At 44.8% G+C, this 10,942-nt stretch overlaps 1 protein-coding gene across 1 annotated transcript in view; it reads left to right on the top strand.

Annotated features, from left to right (window-relative positions):
• The first annotated feature begins 357 nt into the window (after positions 1 to 357).
• Positions 358 to 10,942, top strand: part of si:dkeyp-73b11.8 (BPTI/Kunitz domain-containing protein) — a 50,001-nt gene continuing 39,416 nt past the window's right edge. The window contains exon 1 of the mRNA XM_020532616.2: positions 358 to 579. Within this exon, the coding sequence (XP_020388205.2) occupies positions 495 to 579 (85 nt within the window). The 5' untranslated portion in view covers positions 358 to 494. The remainder of the gene's footprint in view (positions 580 to 10,942) is intronic.

Here is a 10,942-nt window from a genome sequence, read left to right as displayed (position 1 = left end):
CGGTTGGCGAATTGTAGTGGATCGAGGCAATCTGGAGGCTGGAGTTGATGTGAGCCATTACTAACCTCTCGAAGCACTTCATAACGATGGATGTCAGAGCCACCGGGCAGTAAATTCTTACTTCCACACTTTTTAAAATGGAATTCAAATTCCACCTTCTGCTGTGTTGGGATTAGAACCTGGGTTCCCAGAACATTAGCCAGGACCCTGGATAAATAGTCTAACAATAATACCACAGGGCTATTGCCTCTCCACCATTATTGAATTATTGCCATGAGTGGTGCTCTGGTAAAACATTAAACAATTACTAATAACGTACTTTGGTTGTTCAATGAGTTCATTCTTCCTTATCAAAGTTGGAACAAAGTTCACTGTCACAGACTTTCTATCACACAGATGTTCGCCTTCAGAACACCACAGTCTTCCTTTCAGCTGAAAACAACTGAATTTGAAAAAGGACAATACTGACAGAGAGCAGAAGGATCGTTTACTCTATGGCGAATATCGACTTCTTTACTGGATATATGGGGCTGCTTGCTGTCCATTTCGTTGCCTTCGCTGTGGGTCAAAGGCCTTTGGGTAAGTTCTGCAGTTAATGAGTAAATGAAGAATCTGACTGTGATAATTAATGTTTAATTTCATGAAGCAATATATTTGTATTAACATCAGTAAATATTCCTGACTGACCAAGATTAACAAAGAAAGAAGTAGCTTGTATTTTAAACCTTCCTTCCCGAAATTCCACTTGAGTGCTTTCTGGCCACATCTGAAATAAAGTCACAGTTGTCGTGTAGGAAAAGCAGCAAACGAACATTCAACAGTTCATAGAATCCCTACAGTATGGAAGCAAGCCATTCGGCCCATCAAATCCACACTGACACTTTGAAGAGCATCCCATCCAGACCCACCCTTTCCCTGTAACCCTACGTTTCCAATGGCCTACCCACTTAGTTTGCACATCCCTGAACACTATGGGAAATTTAGCATGGCCAATTCACCTACCCTGCATATCTTTGGACTGCAGGAGGAAACTGGAGCACCCAGAGGAAACCCACATAGATGTGGGGTGAAGGTGCAAACTCCACACAGTTGCCCGAGGCTGGAATTGAGCCCAGGTCCCTGATGCTATGAGACAACAGTGCTCACCACTGAGCTGCTGTGCCACCCTGAAGTTGCCGGACTAGAATTGAATCTACCTCCACTACACACTCAGGCAGCACATTTGATGCTAACTTTGATGGTATGAGGAATGCATTGCCAAGGATATTTAAGAGGTTGACAGTGGATAGGCAATGGCAGAGATTTAAAGAACATGTGGATGAACTTCAACAATTGTACATCTCTGTCTGATGTATGAGTAAAACAGGGAAGGTGGCTCAACCATAGCTAACAAGGGAAATCAGAGATAGTGTTCAAGCCGAAGGGGAGGCGTATAATTGGCCAAGACAAAGCAGCAAACCTGAGGAATGGTAGAAATTTAAAATTTAACAGAGGAGGACAAAGGGTTAAATTCAGAGGGGAAAATTAGAATATGACAATAAGCTTGTGGAAAACATAAAAACTGACTGCAAAAGCTTTTATGGATATGTGAAGAGAAAAAGACTGGTGAATACAATAGTAGGTCCCTTACGGTTAGAATCAGGTGAATTCATAATGGACGTTACAAAGAGATGGCAGACCAGTTAAACAAATACTTTGGATCTGTCTTCACTAAGGAGGACACAAATAACCTTCAGGAAATGCTAGGGGACAGAGGGGCAAGCATGAAAGAGGAACTGAAGGAAATCCTTATTAGTCAGGAAATGGCACTGGGGAAATCCCAATAAGTCCCAGAGCCTGATGCGCTGCTTCCAGAGTACTCAAGGAAGTGGCCATAGAAATAGTAGATGCATTGGTGATCATTTTTCAACATTCTGTTGACTCTGAAAAAGTTCCAATGGACTGGAGGGCAGCTAATGTAACCCTACTTTTTAAAAAAGGAAGGAGAGAGATAATAGGGCATTATAGGCTGGTTAGCCTGACATCATCAGGGGGAAAAATGCTGGAGACAAATAGTAAGGATGCAATAACCGAGCATTTGGAAAACAGTGACAGCATTGGTCCAAGTCAGCATGGATTCTCTAAATGGAAATCATGCTTGACAAATCTTCTGGAATTTTTTGAGGATGTGACCAGTAGCGTGGACAAGGATGAATCAGTGGATATTGTGTATCTGGACTTTCAAAAGGCTTTTGACAAGGTCCCACACAAGATGTTGGTAAGCAAAATTAAATCTCATGGTATCGGAGTAAAATATATTGACAGGGATAGAGAACTGGCTGACAGCCAGGATACAGAGAGTTGGAATAAACCGGTCCTTTTCAGAGTGGCAGGCAGTGATGTGTGGGCTGCCGCGGGGTTCAGTGATGGGACACCAGCCGCTCACAATATATATTAACAATTTGGATAAAGTAATTGAATGCAATATCTCCAAATTTGCAGATGACACTAAGCTGGGTGGCAGTTTGTGCTGTGAGGAGGATGCCAAGAGGCTGCAGGGTGTCTTGGACAGACTGGCTGAGGGGACACATACTTGGCAAATGCAATATAATGTGGATAAACGTGAGATTATCCACTGGTAGCAAAATCAGGAAGGCAGATTATTTTCTGAATGGTGGCAGTTTAGGAAAAGGTGAAACAGTTGCTGAAGGTTGGCATGCAGGTGCAGCAGGCAGTGAGGAAAGCTAATGGCATGCTGTCCTTCATAGCAAGAGGATTTGAGTATCAGGGATGTCTGCTGCAGCTTTACAGGACCTTGTGAGGTCACACATTGAGTATTATGTGCAGGTTTCGTCTCCTAGTCTGAGGAAGGACCTTTTTGCTATTGAGGGAGTCCAGCAAAGGTTCGCCAGACTGATTCCCGGAATGGCAGGACTGACATATGAGGAAAGACTGGATCGGCAGGGCTTGTACTCACTAGAATTTAGAAGAATGAGGGGATGTGGGTGGGGCAGGGGAGGTCTTATAGAAACATATAAAATCATGGTGGGATTGAATGGCTAGATATGGGAAGAATGTTCGTGATGTTGGGGAAGTCCAGAACTAAGGGTCACAGTCTAAGAATAAAGGTAATCCATTCAGGACTGAGATGAGGAAGGATTTCTTCACTCAGAGAGTTGTGAACCTGTGGAATTCTCACCCACAGAAACCTGTGGGGACCAGTTTGTTAGATATATTCAAGAGGGAGTTGAACGTGGCCCTTTCAGTTAAAGGGATCGAGGTGTACGGACAGAAAGCAGGAATGGGATACTGAAATTGTATGGTCAGCCATGTTCATGTTGAATAGTGGTACAGGCTTGGAGGTCCGAATGACCTACTCCTGCACCTATTTCCTGTGTTTTCTGTTTCAAATTCCCAACCTAACTCCTCCCTCAGTGATTTTCCTTGTGTCTGTGCTGCTTTTTTTTCACAACTTACTTTAAGTCTATGCCCCCTGGTTTTTGATTCATCCACCGGTGTAAATCATTTGTATCTTATCTCTTGTCTGATAACCCCCATATTTGAAAACCTTGACCAAATCTCCTCTCAGTCTTCTCTTCTACAAGAAGAACAGTTCCAACTTCCCCAACCTACCTTGTTAGTGAAGTGGCTCAGCCCTGGAACCATTCTCATGAATCTTTTGTGCACCCTCATCAGTGTCTTCACATTCTGCCTAAAGTGCAGTGCCTAGAACTAGATTTAATGTTTCAGCTAAAGCCAAACCCAAACTATCATAAATTCCTAACTTTTGTACTCTGTTCCTCTATTTCGAAAGCCCATGGATCCCCAATATGTTACTAACTGTGCTCTCCACCTATCCTGTACTCTTCAATGATTTGTGCACATTTACATTCAGTTCCATCTGCACCTTTACCCTCTTTAGAAATGTGCCCTTTACTTTAAATCACCTCTCCATTTCTTTTCAGCCCCATTCCAGCAGTCTGTCTGTGGTCTTTTGAAGATTAACCCTATTCGCCTTGCAGTTCCTTCAAGTTCTGTGTCATTCATAGACTTTGAAACTGTGCCCTGTACGCTAGGGTTTAGATCATTAAGATACACTAAGAACTGAGGAAAAGCAAAGGTCCCAACATTGATCCCTAGGAACTCAGTCCTGAAAACAATCTTAAACTCTATTCTCTGTTTCCTGTTCTGCTCCGCATCATATCGATGCAGGTCCTATCCTTATTATTCAATGATAATCTGATAATAACCACATAACTAATTAAAAGTCTCTTTCAAAAGATAATATTTCTGATAGGGTAGCATTCCCTCAATGCTGTACTCAGGCATTAGGCTGGAATTGTATGGTTGAATTCACACCTTTCCTAATTCAAGACAAGGGAGCAGTTGGGCCCACTGAGCTACAGCTGGCACACGTAGCTACTAATGACACTGTTAACCTAATCATTGCATACAATGCCCTGTTACTCAGGAATTGGATCCTTGGGAGGGCTACGTGACAAATATAATCAGGTTTATGGTCAGCTGTATTGCCAGGAACAGAAACATTAGGGAGGACTCCATATGCTTCAAGATTGCACTGAAGCAGACTCCAAGAGCTTAAATGAGATTGGAGGCTGAGATCAATTTGTCATCAGAAAATTGAACAATTTTCAAAAAATATAAAAAAATACACAGAACAAATATATTCTATAACTGAGAACCAAGTTCTAGCCCAGATTTTGCTCAGAGTTCCTGATCTACTGGAGATGATAACATAGGAGAGAGGACTTTCCTGGAAGTAGGAATTCTGGAAGCCTGCAGGTCCGGCTGGCCTGGTTTTTCTGCCAATATGAGCATGGGAACCTTTTTACCCTTCTGCCCCAAAAATGCATATTCAAGAATGAAAGAACAGGCATTTGTATTGTGCCTTTCACCCCCTTTGGATATCTAAAAGCACTTTGCAATCAGTGAAGACTATTTGAACTGTAGGGACTGTTGTAGGGAAGTGGAGGGAAGGCTGATGAATATTGCTGGGGATTCTAGTGTGGCTATCTCTATATCAGTATTGCTATGCAGTAATAGCTTGAGGATAGCTTGGGGTGCATTCACATGACAACCTGCTGTGGGAAAGATGTTCTAACTTGAAAGGGTTCAGAAAACATTTGCAAGGATATTGCCAGAATTCGAGGGGTTGAGCTACAGGGAGAGGCTGAATAGGCTGGGGCTTTTTCCCTGGAGCATTGGAGGCTGAGGGTTGACCTTTTGGGGTTTATAAAATCATGAGTGGTATGGATAGGGTGAGTAGCCAAAATTTTTTCCCAGGGTAAGGCAGTCCAAAACTAGAGGCCATAGGTTTAAGGTGAGAGGGGAAAGAATTAAAAGGGACCTGAAGGGCAACATTTTCATGCAGAAGGTGGTGAGTGTATGGAATGAGCTGCCAGAGGAGGTAATGGAGGCGGCTACAATTAAGACATTTTAAAGATATCTGGGTGGGTTTATGAATAGGAAGAGTTTAAGGGAATATGGGCCAATAGTTGGCAAATGGGACTAGATCAGTGTCTATAGGTGTGGGGCTGGAAAAGCACAGCAGGCCAGACAGCATCCAAGGAGCAGGAAAGTCAATGTTTCGGGCCAAAATGCATCGTCAGGACTGGGAAGGAAAAGGGAGCCCAGAATTAAATAGAGGGAGGGTGGTAGGGCACAGGGAAGGGTAGGAGAGATGGTAATAGGTGGGGTTTATTGTGATTGGTCTGTGGGAAGGGTGGAGCGGATAGGTGAGTAGGAAGATGGATAGGTTAGGTCAGGTCAGGAGGTGGTGTGTGTTGGGGTGGAGGGATTTTGAAGCTGGTGAAATCAATGTTAAAGCATTTGGCTGTAAGGTGAAATATCAGGTGTTGTTCCTCCAGTTTACGTTTGGCCTCACTCTGACAGGCTCAGGTTGGTAGTTGCTCTCAGGTTCTCTGCAAACTGGTCCCCAAGTTTGTGTTTGGTCTCCCTGATATAGAGGAGACTACATCGGGAGCAACAGGTGTAAAAGATAAGTTGGATGATGTGCAGATGAATCTCTGCCGGATCAGGAAGGATTGTTTGGGGCCTTATACGGAGGGGAGAGGGGTGGTGTAGGGGCAGGTGTTGAACCTCTTGCAGTTGCAGGGAAAGGTACTGGGTGTGGTAGAGGAATTGGCGGGGAGCGTAGACCTGACGATGGAGGCATGGAATGAATGGGTCTGCGGAAAGCGGCTGAGGTGGGGAGGGAAATATCTTTTTGGTATGGGGTCTGATTGTAGGTGACAGAAATGTCAGAGGATGATGCATTGGATTCGGAGGTTGGTAGGATTGTATGTGAGGACTAAGGGGACTCTTTCCTTTTAGTTATTGAGGCTACGGAGTTTTATGGCAGAAGTGTGGGAAATGGAGGAGATGCAGTTGAGGACATCCTTAATTACAGGGGAGGGGAAATTATGGTCCCTAAAGTAGGAAGATATCTGGGATGTCCTGGAGTGGATCAGATGCGGTGGAGGCAGAGGAATTGGGAGTATGGGATAGCATTTTTGCAGAAGGGTGGGTGAGACGAGGTGTAGTCAGTGTAGTTGGTCGAGTCAATGGGTTTGAAATGGATGTCAGTGGTGAGTCGGTTTCTGGAGATGGAGACGGAGATGTCCACTCCCCTGACGACATGTCTATCCTTGGCCTCCTCCACTGTCAGAGTGACGCCAAATGTAAACTGGAGGAACAACATCTGATATTTTGCCTTGAAATCTTACAGCCCAATGGCCTTAACATTGACTTTACCATCTTCAAAGTCCCTCCACCCCCACCCTTTTCCCATGTCCGCCTCTCCCTCTCCTGACCTGACCTCACCTGTCCATCTTCCTTCTCACCTATCCGCTTCACCCTTCCCACAGACCAATCACAATAACTCCCTACCTGCACCCACCTACCAGCATCGCCTAGTCTTCACCCCGCCCTACCCCCTCCCTCTATTTATTTCTAGACTCCCCTTCCCCTCCCCAGTCCTGAGGAAGGGTTTCAGGCTGAAACATTGAATTACCTGCTCCTCGGATGCTCTCTGAACAGTTGTGCTTTTCCGGCTTCACACCTATAGACTCTGGCTTTCAGCATCTGCAAGGGACTAGATCAGTTTACGATGTCAGGTCAGCATGGACGATTTGGATCGAAGGGTCTGTTTCCAAGCCAAATGACTTTATGACTCTATGAACTGAATATAAGAGGCAAACTATTCCATTGTGTGATTGTCCTGGACCTTGATCATGCCTCAGTTAGAATACTGTCTCCTAATCATTCTCCCCAAATGGAGGGTGATTTTGACCTTTGCACTGAGTCAGATGGCAATATTCTTCCCTCGGTGATCAAAATGCCCTCAGCCACATCTCTTGCATTTCCCACACCTCTACCCTCACACCCCCTCCCCCACAACAAAAACAAAGACAGAATCCCCCTTCTCCTCACATATCACCCCACCAATCTCGGCATCCAGCGTATCATTCTCCGCCACTTCCGCCACCTACAATCCGACCTCACAACCAAAAAGATATTTCCCTCCCAACCCCTATCTGCCTTTCGTAGGGATAGCTCTCTCTGCGACTCCCTCGTCCGCTACAGACTCCCCAGTAATCCCACCACACCTGGCACCTTTTCCTGCAACCGCAGGAAGTGCTACACCTGCCCCTACACCTCCCCACCTCACCTCCATCCCAGGCCCAAAGCAAACCTTTCATATCATATAGGGGTTCATCTGTACATGCACCAACTTGGTCTACTGTATCTGCTGCTCCCGATGTGGCCTCCTCTACTTCGGTGAGACCAAGTGTAGACTCGGAGACCGTTTCTTAGAGCACCTGCGCTCTGTATGTAACAAACGACAACACCTTCCTGTCACCAACCATTTTAACTCGCCCTCCTCCTCCTCCTCCCTGGGTGACATGTCCATCCTGGGCCTCCTCCAGTGTCACCACCCACAAACTGGAGAAGCAACACCTCATATTCTGCTCGGGAGCCTGCAGCCCAATGGCCTAAACATGGATACACCAGTTTTAAAATCTCTCCACACCCCCGGCCTCATCCCATGTCCAGTCCACACTTTCATCCCCGCCTCTTTGACCTGACACAACCTGTCCATGTAATCATGGGATTACTCCCTGTGCCATGTGCTATGGGGCTAGAAATAGGAAGATAGTGCGGTTGAATGAGTGGCTAAAGAGCTGGTATAGGAGGGAAGGCTTCTAGGGCCAGTTGGACCTGTACAAGAAGGACAGGGTGGGGGAGTTGTATAGCTGATTAACAAGAATGTCATATGAGCACTAAGAAAGGGCATCTTAGAGGGCTCTTCCAACAAGGCCAAATGGGTAGAATTTAGGAATAAGAAAGGTGCAATCACTATAATGGTGTCATACTGTAGGTGTCCTAATACCCAGTGGGAGATAGAAAAACAGACATGTAGGTAGATCATGGAACGATATAAAAGCAACAGTGTCATTGTAGTGGGTGATTTTAATTTCCTTTTGGGCAAGGGCTTAAATGGGGCAGAGGTTTTAGGTGCACCCAGGAGGGTTTCTTGAAGTAGTTCATAGATTGTCCAACTGGGGAAGAGGCCATACTAGACCTTATATTGGGAAATGAGCCTGGCCAGCTAATCAAAGTTTCAGTGGGGGAGCATTTTGGGAACAGTGATCATAATTCTGTAAGTTTTAAGAGAGCGATGAATAAGGATGAGACTGGTCCTCAGGTGAAAGTGCTGAGTTGGTGAGAAGGCTAATTACAACATTACTGAGTAGGAACTCGAAAAATTAATTTGGCATAGCTGTTTGAAGGTAAATCCACATCTAACATGTCAGAGTCTTTTAAAGGCCAGTTGATCAGAGTCCAGGAACAGCATGTTTTTGTGGGGATGAAAGATAAGGCAAGATTCAGGAATCTTGGAAGAGAAGAGTCATTGAAATGTTAGCCAAAAAGAAAAAGAAAGCAAATGTAAAGTTTAATAAACTGAAACCAACCAGGCCCTTGAGGATTTTAAAGAAAGCAGAACAGAACTTAAACAAGAAATTAAAATCATGAAGTGCGTGAAATCACAGAATCCCTCCAGTGTGGAAGCAGGCCATTCAGTTCATCAAGTCTACTCCAACCCTCCAAACAGCATCCCACCCAGACCCACTCCCCTTCCCTCTCCTTGTAGCCCTGCATTTCCCCTGGCTAACCCACCTAGCCTGTGCATCTATAGACACTATGGGCAATTTAACATTGCCAATCCACCTAATTCATACATCTTTAGACTGTGGAAGGAAACTGGAGCACCCAGAGGAAACCCACTCAGACAAGGGAGAATGTATAAATTCCATAAAGACAGTCACCCAAGGGTGGAATCAAACCCAGGTCCATGGCACTATGAGACAGCGGTGCTAACCATTGAGCCACCATGCTGCCGGGAGGGTTAGATGGGGCCATGAAAGCTGTAAGATTAAGGAGAATCTGAAGGTGTTTTGTATGAATTTTAAGAGCAAGAGGGTAGCCAGGGAAAGGGTAGGTACAGTCAAAGACAAAGGAGGAAATTTATACATGGAGCAGGGGAAGTCCTTTATGAGCACTTCACGTCAGTACTCACCACAGAGAAGGACATGAATGATGGTAAGTTTAGAGAGGGGTATGTTGATTTTCTGGGGCATGTCAATATTCAGAGGGAGGTGGTGTTGAGTGTCTTGAAACATGTTATTGTAAATAAATCCCCAGAGTCTGATGGGACATATCCCAGGATACTGAAGAATGCGAGGGAGGAGATTGCTGGGACCTTGACAGAGATCTTTGTATCCTCTCTAGCCTCAGAAGAGGTCCCAGAGCCTGGCAGATAGCCAGTGTTATTCCTCTGTTTCAGAAAGGCATCAGTGATAATCCAGAATATTATAGGTCAGTGAGCCTTACATCAGTGGTAGGGAAATTATTGGAGAAAATTTTACTTGCATTTGGAGAAGAATTAACTTATTAGTAATAGTCAGCATGGCTTTTTCTGAAGAAGAGTCCTGACCCGAAACGTCAGCTTTCCTGCTCCTCTGATGCTGCCTGGTCTGCTGTGTTCCTCCAGCTCCACACTGTGTTATCTCTGACTCCAGCATCAGTTCTTACTATCTCTGGCTTTATGCGGGGAGTTTTTTGAGGAAGTGATGAAGATAACTGATGAGGGTAGAGCAATGGACGTTTTCTAGATGGACTTTACTAAAGTGTTTGACAAAGTCCTTCATGGTAGGCTGGTCTAGAAGATTAAGTCACGTGGAATCCATGGTGAGTTGGTGTGATAAGTTGGTTACAAAATTGGCTTGGCCATAGAATATAGAGTGTAGTTGTGGAAGGGTGGTTTTCTGACTGGAGGTCTGTGACTAGTGGTGTTCTGCAAGGATCTATGCTGGGACCATTGTTTTTTATAATATATAAAAATGATTTTGATGCAAATGTAGATGGCCTGATTAGTAAGTTTGCAGAAGACACAAAAATTTGTGGAATTGTGGATAGTGAGGAAGATTGTCAAAGGATACACCAGGATATAGACTAGTTGGAACGTTGAGTGGAACAACTGTGAGGTGATTCATTTTGGGAGGACAAATGTATAGTATACAGTAAGTAGCAGGACCCTTAGGAACATTGATATATTGAAGGATCTTGGCGTGCAAGTGCGTATCTCCCTGAAAGTGGCAACACAAATGGATAAGATGGTAAAGAAGGCATATGGCATGATTGCCTTCATCAGTCAGGGCATTGAGTATAAAATGTTGAGAAGTCACATTGCAACTGTACAAGACTTTAGTTAGGCCACGGTTGGAGTATTGTATGCAGTTCTGGTTGCCACACTGTAGAAAGGATATGGAGGCTTTGGAGAGGGTACAAATCAGGTGTACCAGGATAACAAGGTGCAGGGCTGGATGAACACAGCAGGCCAAGCAGCATCATAGGAGCAGAGAGCCTCTCTGCTCCTATG

Source organism: Rhincodon typus, chromosome 36 (assembly GCF_021869965.1).
Source record: "Rhincodon typus isolate 14 chromosome 36, sRhiTyp1.1, whole genome shotgun sequence".
Classification (NCBI taxonomy): domain Eukaryota; kingdom Metazoa; phylum Chordata; class Chondrichthyes; order Orectolobiformes; family Rhincodontidae; genus Rhincodon; species Rhincodon typus.
This window is presented reverse-complemented; position numbering and strand designations above follow the sequence as displayed.